Source organism: Pelmatolapia mariae, linkage group LG20 (genome assembly GCF_036321145.2).
Source record: "Pelmatolapia mariae isolate MD_Pm_ZW linkage group LG20, Pm_UMD_F_2, whole genome shotgun sequence".
In the NCBI taxonomy this organism is placed as follows: Eukaryota; Metazoa; Chordata; class Actinopteri; order Cichliformes; family Cichlidae; genus Pelmatolapia; species Pelmatolapia mariae.
This window is the reverse complement of record NC_086244.1, coordinates 21,278,213-21,293,572: the sequence shown is the minus strand read 5'-3', so window position 1 is coordinate 21,293,572 and position 15,360 is coordinate 21,278,213. Positions and strand designations below refer to the sequence as shown.

Below are 15,360 nucleotides of genomic sequence, written 5' to 3'. Positions count from 1 at the left end.
AATAATTAAAAAAGACTACAATTAACACTCAAACTAATAAAAACTTAAGTGAAGCATTTTCAAACAAATATAAAACTGAAAAAAGAAAATCAACTCTAGAAACCAAACTGAGTTAAATAAATAAACTCAAAAAATAAATTAAACTTAAAATCTAATTAGAAAATACAAAACTACAATAACTTGGCATAGTACTCTAATGGAGCAGGCCTACCTAAAAACTTTTTCCTCGTCACATCCGTCTAGTAAATGCTTAGTAAAACCTTTTAACCTGTTTTAGTTTTAAATAATTTAAAACTTTAAATTGAAAAACAAGAGTTGCTGGTTCCAGCTCTAGAGTCATAATTTAGTGTAAATGGATTGGAGTTGAAGGCAGCACGGTGATGTGGTGGGTTTGAATGCAGCATCTGTGTGGCGTTTACATGTTCTCCTGAGTCCCAGTTGGCTCTCTCCAGGTACTCCGGCTTCCTCCCACAGTCCAAAGACATGCAGTTAGTAAGGTCACGTTAATTGGTGATTGATCATTCTAAATTGGTTGTAGGTGTAGCGTGAATGGTTGTCTGTCTCTCTGTGTAGGCCCTGTGACAGACTGGCGACCTGTCCAGGGTGTACCCTGGGAAAGGCTCCAGCCTGTCGTAACCTTCAGCTGGATAAGCGGAAGAAGATAGATCAGTTGGAGTTTCTTCCAACTCCTATTTCCTACACAGGCGTGGACAATTCATTTTCCCAAGAGGCCACATTAGAAACTCGGTGTTGTTGAGGGCCAAACCAATAAGCTTATAAAAAGTAAAATTAATAATGAGCAGAAATGAGTTCATCTTACTGTTGCAGCCCTCCACAACAGTCCCAGTTTCTCATGTAAGCTCTTGGGAGAACTAATTGCCCACCCCTGCCCTAGTGTTAAACTGCAATTTAAGAAACTTTTCTTCTTCCACAGATAAAGGTGAAAAGATCTGCTGCATAAATCATTTTAAACTGGAGGTCAACCATTCAAACTGAAATAACAATAACAAAGCACATTTTTGATTTAATGGGGACTTAAATGGCTTATGTTGTAGTAATTCACTGGTAACAAAAGTTTGAATCTATTATCTGGATTTGATGCCTGGCAGAGTGCTATGGAAATGATTGCTGTGAAAGTTATTTAAAAAGTTGTGTGCCACTTTTTAAATTGCAAATTATTTTTTTCAAAAGTTAGTAAATTGTTATCGAAAACATCTCAGACAAAAAAAAAAAGTCTCTTTGCTCACTCTGGCACATTTGCACCAGTGTTTATTCATGTGCATTATTAATGTCCTTGTTAAATAAACCAGTAAAAGTAATGACTGGCATTGCGTGAGTAACTGATAATGTATACTGTGTACTAATACACTAATATGTATACAGTTTCTCATTTACTGCTTTACTATAGGACAGGAAATTAAATAGAAGCCTGTTTTGTACAGCATTATTAAAATGTACTTATTTCATTTTCATTTATTAAAGGACACAAACATTTTTAATTACACAGTTTGCAGGGAATTAGCCAATCGTTGCTTCTCATATAAGAATTTAATAAGTTTTAAAGGGAAGAATCTTGCATCCTGTCAGCAATGCTACTTACAGCTTCAAACTGCCTTTATAAAAAAAAATAAATAAGAAAAAAGTAAAATGTCATGCACTTTTCTCCCATTAACAATGTCTTGTCGTGTGTGTGTTTGCTTATGTCCACGTCCATTTGTGCGTAAGTAAACAAAAGTTCGGTGACTCTCGCCCTTTGACCTGTTACCTGTACTTGTTAAGTGCTCTGTTTAGTCTTAGCTGAGCCATGGGGACAGAGCTGTGAAAGCAGTGAGCTGCAGCGTGTACTAACAGTCTGGGTTCATCGGCGAGGCTGTTCAATCCATTTCACCGTGGGTTGACTTTAATGAGCCCTGCCAGGCTCCCGCAAACTCGCCACCTCTCGAGATGCACGCAAGACCAACACACACGCACATGCAAAGCCCTCAGCGGGACACTCCCTCGAGGGCGTGCTTAATGACGCTGTTCTGGTGCACCCCCGCTCACCCCTGACCCCGTGCCCTTTCTCCTCTACTTTCCTCCCTCCCTCCTTCCTTTCACCTTCTCCCTCTTCACAGGTCCCAGAGGGGGCATCGCTGGCCATGAGCATGCAAGACAAGAAAGAGAACACCCTGGGGAGAGGTACGCCACCTTCAAACACACCCACTCGCTGTCTCTTTGTCACACACTCGCCCACACTTGCATAAATACAACCACCCACTCCATCACAGGAAGACCAGCACATGCTTACAGTAGCTGATCACGAGAACATGACACACTAATGTAAACACGCATGAAACCCCACACCTTCATGTCCCCAAAAGCACAGATCTAAACACACTTGCACCTAATAAATCATAACACATACTAATGCTACAGCTTCATTCAGAGCCGCTTTTTCCACATTATAGATGTATTCCATTAGCGTGAGTCACCTTGGGGGGAAAAATGTGACACAAGTTTGCCCATTGTCCAATCTCAGCCCAGAACAAAATGACTGCTATGGCTGTTGACAGATGAGTTTACATACAGCCTTTAATGGCTTGTCCTTTCATTGTCTAAGGTCTACCTTACATAATCAGTACCAGACCAGAGCTCAGTTCTGCTCAGGCTGTGTCCATCAAAGCCTCTGTTCTCATTCATAATGGGCCAAAAATAGGCTTATGTGGACCAAACCTGGCTCCCGCTTCAAAGCATCAATGGGGTGTTATGAGCCTGTAGTGCTCCCTGGCTAATAGAAAACACTGTCCTGCCTCCCTGTGATCAGTGTTGAGGGTCTGGACTGAGGCCCGCTGGGCAGGAGCATCTCTAGCTATGAAGTCTGTAATGAGACCACACTTACTACGAGGGTGTTTGTGTGTGTATCTGCACAAATGCCTCTCTTTTGTCTTTGCCGGGGTGTGTACAGTAATTTACTGCATTTGTCTTTGTGCCTGTACTCGTGTTTGAACACTCTTCTACATGTGTCCTTGTACTCATATCTGTGTACACATGGTTGTGTACGAGCGTGTTTAGATCTATATATAAACAGAAAGGTTTCATGCTTTTTTCTCAGCGTTGGCCGAGCATTACCATCTCATTACACCGGCTCCAGAACCAATCACAGACTCTGTGTGTCTGTCTCCCCTAATCTCTCTCCTTTCTCTCTCCTTTCACTCGTAATCTTTCTCTTTCATTCTCTCAGACAGCTCCCCTCCTCGACTGGCCCACAGTCCACCTTAATCACTTTCTCCTTTTGCATGCACTCTATCTCTCTTGCAGTCCTGTCAATCTCCCCCTATTTTTTTTTCTTCCTCCTATCTGTCAAACTCCCCTGTGTTACCGTATCCTCTTTATTCTGTCAGGTCTCCACCTTGCTGATTGCACATTGTTTCTTACTGTATGTTATTTATTTTCTGTTTCTCTCTCCTCAGTTAAAGATCTGGATACTGAGAAGTATGTACACTTGGTGAGTATCTCCTCATAGGCAATCAGAATGTTTCTGTAAGCTATGTCTAAGTTTATTACCCGAGCTTTTCCTCTGCGTGCCAGTGTTACTCAGCCCAGAGCAGGCCTGACGACAGAGAGAATGGGGGTGAATAGAGGTGAAAAGGAAAGCTGCTGAGAGGACATGACAGCACTAATGCCGCTTAAGCTCTTTTATAAACGTCAGCCAAGATATGGGCCCTTTGACTTTAGAATAATGAGTTCCTTGGATACAATTTGCCGGGTGAATAGTTAGTTTTGCAGGACAGTTCAGTAGTCATTTTTTGACACAAGTAGGTGGAATTTGACTGCTTCTTTCTTTCCGCTACCCCCATGTAGACTTGTATGAGCAAGTCCCAGACATGATGCTGTGCACGGCAACTGGAGGAAAACCATGAGAATTTCCCAAATCCCATCACTTCCCTATTTCTGTAAATTATTTAGAGCTTCAAAATACCCTTATGCGGATCATGTGTCTAATGCACGAACCAGAAAATTCCCCTCTGGTATTTCGTACAGCAAAGACAGTGGTGCATTCATTCAGCTACTCATGTTGGGGTTCACTGCTTTGACCTATGTGCAGTTAATGTTTTTTTTACTGGGTTTTTTCATAGGTGCTACCTCACGATGAGCTAATGGAGACCAAGAAGTCACACAGGCAGAGTCATCGCAAGAAAGTCCTGCCTGAAATCTACCTGACACGCCTGCTGTCTACAAAGGTAACTATACTCAAGAGACCAAAAGGCAAAACAAAATACAAGTCATCTCTCTGTTCCATATTTTATTACCTGTATTTATTTCAGAAGCCACACAGAAATTCCTTCGTCGCATGAAACCATGTGTCTGCATATGTGTGAGCCGCATTTTATCTCTTCCTCCACAGGGAACTCTTCAGAAGTTCTTGGATGACCTCTTTCAGGCCATCCTCAGCATCCCTCCAGACCGCCCTCCTCTGGCTGTTAAATACTTTTTTGACTTCCTGGAGGAACAGGCTGACAAACGGGGCATCACAGACCCAGACACCCTGCACATTTGGAAGACCAACAGGTAGGCAACTAAACGGTCCGATTAAAATCCTCTTTGGTCAGCCTCTTTGTGCAAGTACTTTTAACAGCTTATCTCGCTCTCTGTCTGTGCAGTTTACCGCTGCGGTTCTGGGTAAACATCCTGAAGAATCCTCAGTTTGTGTTTGACATTGATAAGACAGATCACATGGACGCATGTCTATCTGTCATCGCCCAGGCCTTCATCGATGCCTGCTCCATTTCTGACCTGCAACTAGGCAAAGTGAGTCTGTCACCATCTCTCTCTGTCAACGTCTCTTTCTCTTTCTTGTTTTCAAAGCTGCTTTTTGCAGTTCCTGTTTCCAGCATACAAACCCATATGAATACCAGTGGAAAACTTTAAAGCTGAAAAAAAATCCCTACAAAACACAATTCTCAGAGAAAGTGATAAAAGTCTTCTATCTAAGTATATTTATTGACATTATTTGTGATGTTCTCTCTTAAATTCATATATGGAAATAGATCCCCCCTGGGCTTTCTCTGCCTTCCTTGAAAACCTCTGATTTATCATACTGTATTTATCTGTCCATCAGCTCTATGTATCTACTGTATTTAACTAACACACACAAACCTCAGGTCCCACTGTGAACCTTCATCCCAAAGCCTTCAGACTGTCAGCCCCATCTACCTCCTCTCCTCATGTTATTTCAGCCCAGTCGGCTGATCCAAGGTCATGAGCACCAGGGATCTCTTTTTGTGCTGTGCGCCAATGTGTGTGCGCGCATGTGTGCATTCGTCTATCTGTCTGTCTGTATATGTGTGCTTGCATGTCAATGTCCTCACTGCTCACAAATCCGTCTCATCCTTCAGACACCGTGACCCTGAGCACGCTCTGCTTCCTGTCTCTCTCTGACTGGCTTCCTCCCTGGAGGGAGCCGAGGACTCATCAAATAATGCTCCTCTTTCACAGAGAAACAGTCTGATTTATACACTTCAGGTCCAAGCCAAAAAGCGAGCGCATCCACAGCGCCAATATTCACATGTACTTGCGGGCAGATGTGTACCTATAGATGTAGAAACGAACACAAAACCTCCCGATATGACAGATTTTTCCATGGTGTCTCATTATTGTGTCACATCTGTCTGTGGAATCGCCAGGTTCAAGGATATGGCCACATTTTCTCCTGTAGGTTAAGGACGGTGGTCTGACACACCTCTATACACGGTCGCTTGTTTGTGAATGTGCCTCAGGAATAGAGAGTGTAGGGTCTGGATTAGCAGGAGCCAGCAGGGGTGAGGGAGGGGTAGGGGACTAAGCATGGCTCGCTGTTTCCACAGAAACCCTCTTATCTGGCGAGATGCAGGACATAGAGGGCCATAGGGTCACAGGGGGGTTACCAGGCAGATGGGCGAGCAGCAGGAAGTGACCTTGTGGACAGGAAGAGAGAGGGTTCACTATCAGAAGGAGCAACTGTAGCTGGAGCCATACAGTCCCTCAGCACATTAAACCACACAAACATGCAATAGGTGACACAAATAGCTCATGACACATAGAAATGCCAAGGTGTGTTGTAAGCACCTTCACTGATGCTGAAAGCTGCGGCTGTCCGTCACTTTTAACCCCGTCTTTTTCCCTGCCCTACTTTCTCCCTGTCCCGTTCTCTCTCTCCCAGTAACACACACGCAACACAGAGACCGGCACAGACTCGCTCACAACAGCAGCCACAACTGAAACCTGAACATGCCCACAGCCTTTTAGCCTCACTACTTCTCTTCCTGCTTGAATAAACACCAGTGTGAGAGCCTAAAGTGACTGTGGAGAGAGTTGTTTAGACTGGTTTGTTTCTTCCCCGGCTATAACTGTTTGAGTCTCCTTCTGTGCGCAAAGGAAACGGTTCCCTCCCTCCATTGTTTCACTTTAGACTGGTGTAGATAGGCTCATCAACAAATAACATCCAGTTTAATTAAACCGCTATTAGGGCAAAGTGGGAGAAGTGTTCATTTTATTCGAAGAGGAGGAAGCTCATTTACTCAAATGTAGGGGAATGGAGTGAGGGGTATGATATGAGACAATCCTTGGCCTGCCCATAAGCACTGACTGGACGAAATGTCCTTTTTAGAGTGTTTTATTGCATATAAAAAACATATTTAATCAGGTTTTAACAGAGGTTACATTTTTTGTGACTTGTTCATCAATGAGAAGCATCGTAATTATGCATAGGCCCACATCAAGATCCCAGAGTTCAGATGCTGACGGTGATGCAGTGGGGCCCAGCGGGTGGTTGATGTAAAGTTTCACTTCTGTCTCCATGGATGAGGGGGAGGTGGGTTGCACAGCGGGAGGTACGAAAAGTCAGAAACACTGGATTGAAATGGTATTTAAAGCCGAGCAGCCAGAAAATGATGGGCTTGAGCAGAAACCTCATTGGCCAACAATTGCAATATCACAACTTAAATGTAGGGAATTTGACAGCAGGGGAAAGCCGACTCGAAAAAATGGATCAGCAGGAAGTAGCAGGCGTTTACCCATAAAATAATAAGGGCAGACTGTGAGTGAGCACATTGTCTTTGTTCGGCTCTTGTCAAAGCTTTATTACTGCTAGATTAGCATGAAGCAGCACAGTTAAAAGGTGAAATGTATAATGATGCAGATTTCAGAGTATATAGTAACCATAACTTTGAGTAAATGTAGTGAGACTAAGAAAGACAAATGTAGTAGTCTGGAAATCTAAAGCAGGATAAAATTGCCGCATAGCCTTAAGGTCAAAGCTGTTCCATTTTTATTTCACAACTCTGGATTTGCAAGGTGTTCTTAATGTCTGAGTACGCTGGCTAAAAGCTGCCATTTGTTTCCAGGACTCGCCTACCAACAAGCTGCTGTATGCCAAGGAGATCCCAGAGTATAAGAAGAGAGTGCAATGCTATTACCAGCAGATACAAGACATGCCACCCCTCAGCGAGCAGGAGATGAATGCTCACCTGGCTGAGGAGTCACGAGTAAGTGAAAGATTCAAAACGTTTGTGTGTGTGAGTTATTTAGTTTCACAAAAGCCTGCAATCACAGGCCCGTTCTTATTTTTTTTTTAAATGTAATCAAACATGTTGATATCGCTCCGGCAGAAATACAGAAATGAATTCAACACCAACCTGGCCTTGACAGAAATCTACAAATATGCCAAGAGATACAGAAACCAGGTAAGAGATATTCACAGTGCTTTTTCTGTGTTTGTGATCTTGTATTTGGATTAGATATGTTTTACTGTTGAGACAACAGCCCCTATTTGGCAGATGAAACATCTCAGTTTAGCCCACTTGCTGTATTAAGTTTCACAGATGGATATCGGAGCGTGACGCATCAGTAGGGAAGATCGCAGCCACGCTGACAGATGTAACATACTGTAGACACCCTCACAACCTGTCGCGCAATGCCTTAGTTGAAAACCTGCAGTATTTTGTTGTTGTTTTTTCTGGTGTTAAATGTTTTAAGCGGGGAAAATACTCCGTGTGGAATATCTTCTTAGCAGCAGCCGCTATTCAGTCTGTCCAATCCTTTGTTTCCAGCCCACGGATACCTTTCACTTTAAGCAAACAGCGTGCTGTTTACCTTCTCTTTAATCACAACCCCATCTGCTTAATGACTGTTAAGGTGCCGCTTCGTATCTCATGCGTCGCGTTGAACTAGCCCTGTTCAAGCCCCTGCTGTACTCCCCCATGTTTCCTCGCTGCTGTGACTATTCTCTAGAGAGGCTTAGTCAGTGGTGACTGTGCTTTAATGGAGCACCCTCATGATAATACCGTTTAGCTGCTTTCCTCTGTCAAGCTACTGTACTGACGTGGGCCATGGGCTTAGACTCTGATTCAGGGAGCTCTTTGAATGGCCCCTGATTGCCTATTCTCTCGCCCCAGCTCAGTTCGCTCTGCCTGGTAGCACACTGCCGCTAAGAGCCCATAAATCCCACTGACACGGTGACAACTATTGGGCATGAAAAACAGAGCAGATGTGGGTTTTGTAAATATGTGAAGAGCGAACGCTTTTGTGGTGTGGAGGCATGCATGAAGGCAGCAGAAGAGGCTGAAGTACTTCACTTGTTCCTCTGCTGCCTCTCCCTTTCACTTGTTCGACTTTCTATGTCTGGCTGGTTCTCTAAATCTCTCCAGATAGATAGATGCATGAATGCTCGACAGCCACTGAAAGTCTCCTTTGTTGTGTGTTTCTTTTCTATCTCCCTCGGTCAGGTGGTGAACGCTCTGGAGTCGAACCCCACTGCACGTCGCACTCAGCTGCACCACAAGTTTGAGCAGGTCATTGCCCTTGTGGAGGACAACATCTATGAGTGCTGCAGTGAAGCCTGAACCTGCCAATATCTTCTGCTCACAATCTCTTCCTCCTGCTGCCAGCTGCCTTTCTCCCACTTACATGGTTACTTGGGAATGTCGGTCACAGGAGTTATCCGTCTTAAGTGTTAATATTTTTCAAGCAAACTGTTACCAGGATGGAAAGCGGCAGAGCAAAGGATTCAAACCTGCCTGTTAAGCATCATACATTTGCAAAGTATCCCTCCTTTCTCGTGGGGATGCCAAGAAATTTTCCCAAATATTAATCCATGAAACAGACGCAGTTCCGACTGGACTCTACTACGCTATAGAGGGAATGTGTGGGAGCTCAGAGATGGGGCTTTTTGGGATGTCTTTACAGTTACTGGGACCTACAGTTCGCCCTGGTGGCAACCTTAACGCACTGAACCCTTTTCTGAAGGGAACGAGCCAATGATGCACTGTACTGTAATATAATGTCCATAGCAATATTTATAGATGTGTTATAATGCTTTCAAGTGGCCTGTTCATCAGGATTAGTAGGACCATGATAAACTCCTCTCATCTCCTAAAGCCTGCAACGTTCTCAGGTGTGATTGGTGAAGATGGGCGTTGGACTTTCATTGGTGCTTTCAACAATATGTCCCAATGTGCTTCGCAGGTTGATGACGGGTTGCGGAGGAGTGGGGCGACGAATATAAATGACTGAAATTTATGAAATCAAATGTAATGTAGTTCACTGGGAAGAGCTGCATCAGTATATAAGTGTTGATCTGTGTGCTTGTCAATGAATGGTAATCATGTTGGATTCTGATCAAATTTAAAAGAGGGAAATTTACATTTAAGAAAAAAAAGTGAGCTCAATATAATCAGAGGAGAGACTGTATTTGTGATGCCAAATGACTTGTCAGAGTTTGTGAAATAAATTACAGTATTTAGGATTTTAAAGTGTCTAGTAATGGCATTTATTATACTAATTCTCAGAGTGGTTCACTTCTAAATGCATTACAGCGCCACAGTGAATTTTAACATTTGAAAACCATTATGATTTGGCCTGCCACCTAAAAGCCCACAAGCTAGCATCTGGAACTTCTCAGAAATCCTTGTAAATGTTCTCGTGAAGAAAACGAGTAAGGGGCAGGGGGGGTCGTGCAGACATTTAGCTTTGTTTTTATTGCAGGACACAGAACAACTGCCACAAATCCTAGCCATTACAGTAATATTCCTGTTTCACCTTAATTCACACACTAGCATTCTGACATTCACATACATAAACATCCAACTCACACATGTACAGACTCTTGCAGGAGGTCCATTTTTCTTTACACTAATCATCTCAGACAATACCAAGAAGCTAACCTTCTCAGCTTGATCAACACGGCAACTAGAATAGAGTTAGAGAGACAGGGTAGAGCTTAAAAACTCATCTGATTATCTAAACAGAATTCCACTCATATAATTGATTGTTTAAAGCACGTTTTTGGATACATAATTAGCTGTGATAATTACTTACAGTTGGATTTTTACCCATTTTGTGTGTTTTTGGAAAGTGGAGAGCTCATATGGTGCTCAGTTGGATGACCACCAAGTGGTCACCCCTTTGGATGCCAGGTTAAAATCTGTGAGACCAGCTGAACCCTCCATAATTAAATGGATTAAAAACACACATGCTGGTTTTTAAATGCGTCAGTCCCGCTTGAAGGTGCAGTGGCGACACTGCAGAGAAGACAAAAGGAGAGGTAAGTCAAGAGGATTGGCTGATTGAAGGTAGTGCTGCTTGGCGGTGGTGGGTCCCCATCTGAGGCAGGCACAGATGGGACAGAAGAGGGTGAGAAAGGGAGCACAGGTCAAGCGGGGGCCACCTGGCTTGAAGAGACGGATGAAGTCTGAGTTTTGGAGACAGCAGCCTCATCTTCTCCAAATGGGTTCTTTCCACAGCACACCGTGGTGATCATGCAGTTTCTGAACTGGAGGGCACAAAAACAAATCACAATCAGAGTTATGGCACCTTCACGGGTTGTCAAACTCATTTTACATCGCGAGCCCACATACAGCTCAATTTGATTTTTAGTGAGCCAGATCAGAAAAACTATTGCCTATAAAAAGACACCTGCAAACTGTTTAAGTGTAAATAATTTAAATTTAAGTGCATCTACAAATTTAATCATTGAGAGTTCAAAAGAAAAAAGAGTGCAATTTGTGCAACAACACAGCGACAATACATCTCAGCCTTTATATGACAGAAATGCTTAAATCAAAGAAACCTATAAACACAGCACTTATGGCTTAAATTATGAAATAAAGGTTAAAAATGAAAGAAAAGACAATTACAGGTCATTATCTGCTCATTTGAATTTTTTTTTAAATTTTACTTTATTTTTTTATTTTGGGCCATAGTTAATTAGGAAAAAAAACGAATTAACTATTAGAGAAATGTTCTTAAATTTAGATTTACTAGTCAAAGTAGAGACTACATTAGTGTACCCCTGTAGTTTCCAAGTTAACGATTTGTTAATCTGAAGTGAGCAATGAAATGAAGGATAAAGAAATGGAAACACAAATCATTTGAAAATTAAACCAAATCATTTGAAAATGGGCAAATCTGGTAGAATCACACACATCTGAAAAAAAAACACACAACCCCAATTGCTGGGAACAGGAAATTTGTTACAATATAAGCCAAAATTTACAATGTAAAACGCTTCTCTGAAAAGTAACCACAGCTGTCAGACACATGAAGCCCACACAATTTCCTGCAAAAACTGTGTCAAAGTGAAAATGCATTCATGAAAATACTCCTGTACGTCATACCTGTCTGTTTAGCAGGATGTAGATGACTGGGTTGTACAGAGCGGCACTCTTGGCGAAGAAGGCGGGAGCAGTCATGAATACTGGCCCAAACTCAGTTCCCTGATTGGCAAAGATGTACCAAGCCACGCTGGCATAGGGCACCCAGCATACCAAAAAGGAGATCACCATGACAATGACCATGCGAGTCACTTCTTTCTCTGCCCTCTGGGTGGTTTCAGACTCCTGCTGCTGAGCTGCAGCCTGACAGACAGATTCAGGTTAACTTAAACCTCTAATCCGAATGTAAACAAAAGGCTTGAGCCCATCACGACTGCTGAACAAAACTGATTAGACCACCGAGATGACTAACACTGTTTATTTAGTTATGTTTTTATGTTGTGGAAAAAACAAACGCATTATCCTATGGAAGCCCGTTTCCACCACTGAAGCAATTTCTTTTTTCCTGCCAGTCAGAATTTTGCAGCATTATTTCAAATATTCAAATTTTGACATAATAACTTCAAGTTTTGTCTTAGCTCTACCGATCTCTCACTGACATGAGACAAGTACTCTCTCCAAAAACAGATGAGAATTCATGTCTGTCACTTGTGAACGTGCACTATTTCTTTTGTCCACATGGGGGCAGCAAAGGTTGAATACGTTATTCAGAACAAGACTTTTTGGCATAGCTAGTGTGGAGGTTAAGAGTTAGCTAGGCATTAGCATTGTAATGCATTTTATTTATTGTATTTGTACTGTTTGGTGCTGAGCAGAACGTAAGTCCATTATCAGTTTTTATTTTAGGTCTGTTCTTGGTCTGAACTAGCTACAAGCAGCACGTGCTTAAGCTGTAGGTTTCAATGGAGAAATCGTAATGGTTTTAAATTTATCTTTAACTTTGTCTGCTGTAAGATAGTTTCAAAAATACAAACAGTGACTTTAGGCATGAAAACTTACCTCAGGCTCACATCAGGCTAATGTAATTAAATATATGTAAAGACCTGCTGATATTTCACACGAATGTTGAATGATTAGATTTTAGGAGAGACTGTCTCTCACTACACTAACTATACATATCTTCCCCTTTAGATGCTTGATTCTCCTTTTTGTTTACCGGCTAATAACAAATAAAGTGTATTTGTAGTGTGTAGGAGGTGATGCTGGGTTTTGGGGTTTTTTTTGTTGTTGTTTTTTTTACCTAAAATGTTGATATATTGACACAAAATTGACATTGTGTTGACTGCAGTAGGCCAATCAGTGCAATAAATTATCATAATCTAGACTTGGTATAAGCTGTCAGCCAAAGCATTATATTAAACATTGGCCTAGTATTTTGCAGTTGGTGTATCCTTATCAAAAAACACACACGAGAAGCTATGAGAGCAGTAAGAGTGTACCAGATCATTAAAGCTGGGTCACGCAGCCAAAAACAGTCTCCCTGAAACTCCCTCTAAATCTCCCCAAAGCTGGGAGGAGCTGCAGATTCAGATAAAAAAATTCTCTGTAGGTTATAAGCAACCTATTTTAATCTGTTTCCACATGTTTAAACTGCCATTTCACAGACGTACTAAAGAATGCTGATTATAGCCAATTTAAATGAAAATCTGCATTATAAATGTGTATAATCACTTATACATTATAAATGCTCGTATTCTATTATTAATAAAGGTGTCAGGACGACACAGTGAGCAGGCAGACTGCCCTTTAGCCAGAGGACCTGGGTGTAAGCTGCCATGTTGGCAGGGATCTGCCCTCCTGAAGTGTCCTTGAGCCCCTAAATCCCTTACATCTCCAGAGACTCTGTGATGTGCAGTACCCCTTGTGAAAGGGAGCAAGGTGAAAAAAAAAAAAAAATCAAAAAACATAATAAAGTGGAATTTTTCTACAGGGCTCAACAATATATCAAGTCTTTGTTATTAATATTGCTTTGGCAGTGGCATTCCTACCGCTCGCACAGTGCAGAGGAGGCTAGTGTAGCAGAAGAAGATGATGAACAGGGGGATACAGAAGTGGAGGACAAACATATAGATGACGAACGAGGTGTTGTTGATCTCAGGCTTGGGAGTGTAGTAGTCAATCCCACAGGAACACTGCATTCCCTCTGGGATATACCTGCACAACACACAATAACTCAAAGACTTCCGCCAGCACCATTACACAGAGTATTTGTGCCGCACGTGTGATTTACACTAGTTTGCAGGTTTTAAAAAACATAACTATAAAACTGCTTTACTGGGAAAATGGTCCTCAGAATATTAATCAAACAGAGTGTAGACACAGAAACTAACTGTACCGGGACCATCCAAAGAGAGGGGGAGCAGCACAGGTCAGGGCCATGACCCATGTGAAACCCAGGCCAGCCATGGCATGTTTTTCTCCAAAGCGGAAGTTGGTCATCGGCTTACAGACCACAATATAGCGCTCAATAGCCAAAACCACCAGAGACCAGAGAGCAATCTCTCCTGAAACATGAAAGAAAGCATGCATGTAAGTTTAAGTACAGCATCTCTACGGACATTAAACATGAAATAATAAAAGCAGTATATTAGATTCAAGTTTAAGTAATTAGACTAACTAATTTCCTATGAAAATGAATGGCTTAATACATCAAACCTATGAGAGTAACCCAAAAACAATAGCAAATTTAAAGTGTGACTTGTTTTGTTCTAAATCCACACAGAAAACACAGTTTACACAATTCTGACTCTTACCTCCTAATGTGGCAAAGAATCCTTCAATATTGCAGCCGCTGACACCTAAGACGAAATATCCATGCAGGGCCGTGTAGAGAGTGACCGTGAAGCCCCCAACTACCATAAAGAGGTCGGCCACCGCCAGGTTGAGCAGAACATAGTTCAGCGGGGTCCTCAGCTTTTTGTGCTTGACAGTGACGTAGAGGGTGAGAAAGTTAATGGGGAAGGAAGAAATGATGAGGAACAGCATGTACGCTGCAAGAAGAGAGTACTTCCAGGGTTCAGCCAGGTAGTACTGAGGGTACTCAAATGGGCTGCGCACCAACCCAGTCTTGTTAGACATGGGTACATAGAAGTTGGGTCCTTCTGTGCCATTCATGGCTGTGGGTGTTGATGCCTTTTCTTCTTCTGAGACCTTAAAAGTGGATGAAACAGTCTGTGCCTCTCTCTCTCTTTTTAGAATAAACTACTATGAGGGAGTCTTTTGGTGTAGTTGAAGTGGAAATGAGGGAGAAAGGATGGACGGTGGAACGGCTCTTGTAGAAGTAAGGTGTTCTCTGCAGCCCCCTGACGAGGTGCGGCACCTTTTAAACAGGCTGGTCGGATTAGGGACTTGCAAAGAGTGAAGTGTTAGGAGAGATGGAATTAAGACATACAATGTGAGAGTCCCTCTCTCTCTCTCTCTCTCACAGACGCACACACAGATACACACACAATGGAGAAAACTCCAGAAATAGATATGCAGTATGTTAAGCAATTTCAAGGTGAGAGGTAACAGCCATGGTTATCCAAACCCCATCATTACTGTCATGTGCATCAGTGCTGCATCAGAATGAGATGAGAGAGTAGGAGGGAAAGGGAAGGAAACTAACTGTCTGTGATCTGAACCGTGCAGAGTAGACCAACTATAAATGAAATTTCTTGAGCGGTCCAACTTATTTGCATCTGTAAAAGCCTAATCCTCAACCAATGCATAATGCAGAGCTCAACTCATAGCCTTGAGTGAACTGCAATTAGAATCTGGGAGACACAAACACAAATCAAGAGGGGCAGTTATT

General features: G+C 42.4%; 2 protein-coding genes across 2 annotated transcripts in view; one reads left to right on the top strand and one right to left on the bottom strand.

The window, feature by feature from the left end:
* Window positions 1–9,767, top strand: part of plxnd1 (plexin D1) — a 75,399-nt gene extending 65,632 nt beyond the window's left edge. Inside the window, exons 29-36 of the mRNA XM_063464796.1 lie at window positions 2,115–2,178; window positions 3,450–3,484; window positions 4,116–4,220; window positions 4,385–4,548; window positions 4,641–4,788; window positions 7,362–7,502; window positions 7,626–7,700; window positions 8,742–9,767. Of these exons, the coding sequence (XP_063320866.1) occupies window positions 2,115–2,178; window positions 3,450–3,484; window positions 4,116–4,220; window positions 4,385–4,548; window positions 4,641–4,788; window positions 7,362–7,502; window positions 7,626–7,700; window positions 8,742–8,858 (849 nt within the window). The 3' untranslated portion in view covers window positions 8,859–9,767. The remainder of the gene's footprint in view (window positions 1–2,114; window positions 2,179–3,449; window positions 3,485–4,115; window positions 4,221–4,384; window positions 4,549–4,640; window positions 4,789–7,361; window positions 7,503–7,625; window positions 7,701–8,741) is intronic.
* A 94-nt stretch (window positions 9,768–9,861) lies between these two features.
* Window positions 9,862–15,342, bottom strand: LOC134619070 (rhodopsin-like). Its single transcript, XM_063464797.1, has 5 exons — window positions 14,321–15,342; window positions 13,903–14,071; window positions 13,556–13,721; window positions 11,631–11,870; window positions 9,862–10,786 (listed from the first exon to the last, which is right to left on the bottom strand). The coding sequence occupies exons 1-5, from the start codon at window positions 14,679–14,681 to the stop codon at window positions 10,667–10,669; spliced, it is 1,056 nt and encodes a 351-aa protein (XP_063320867.1). The 5' UTR covers window positions 14,682–15,342; the 3' UTR covers window positions 9,862–10,666.
* Window positions 15,343–15,360: the final 18 nt, after the last annotated feature.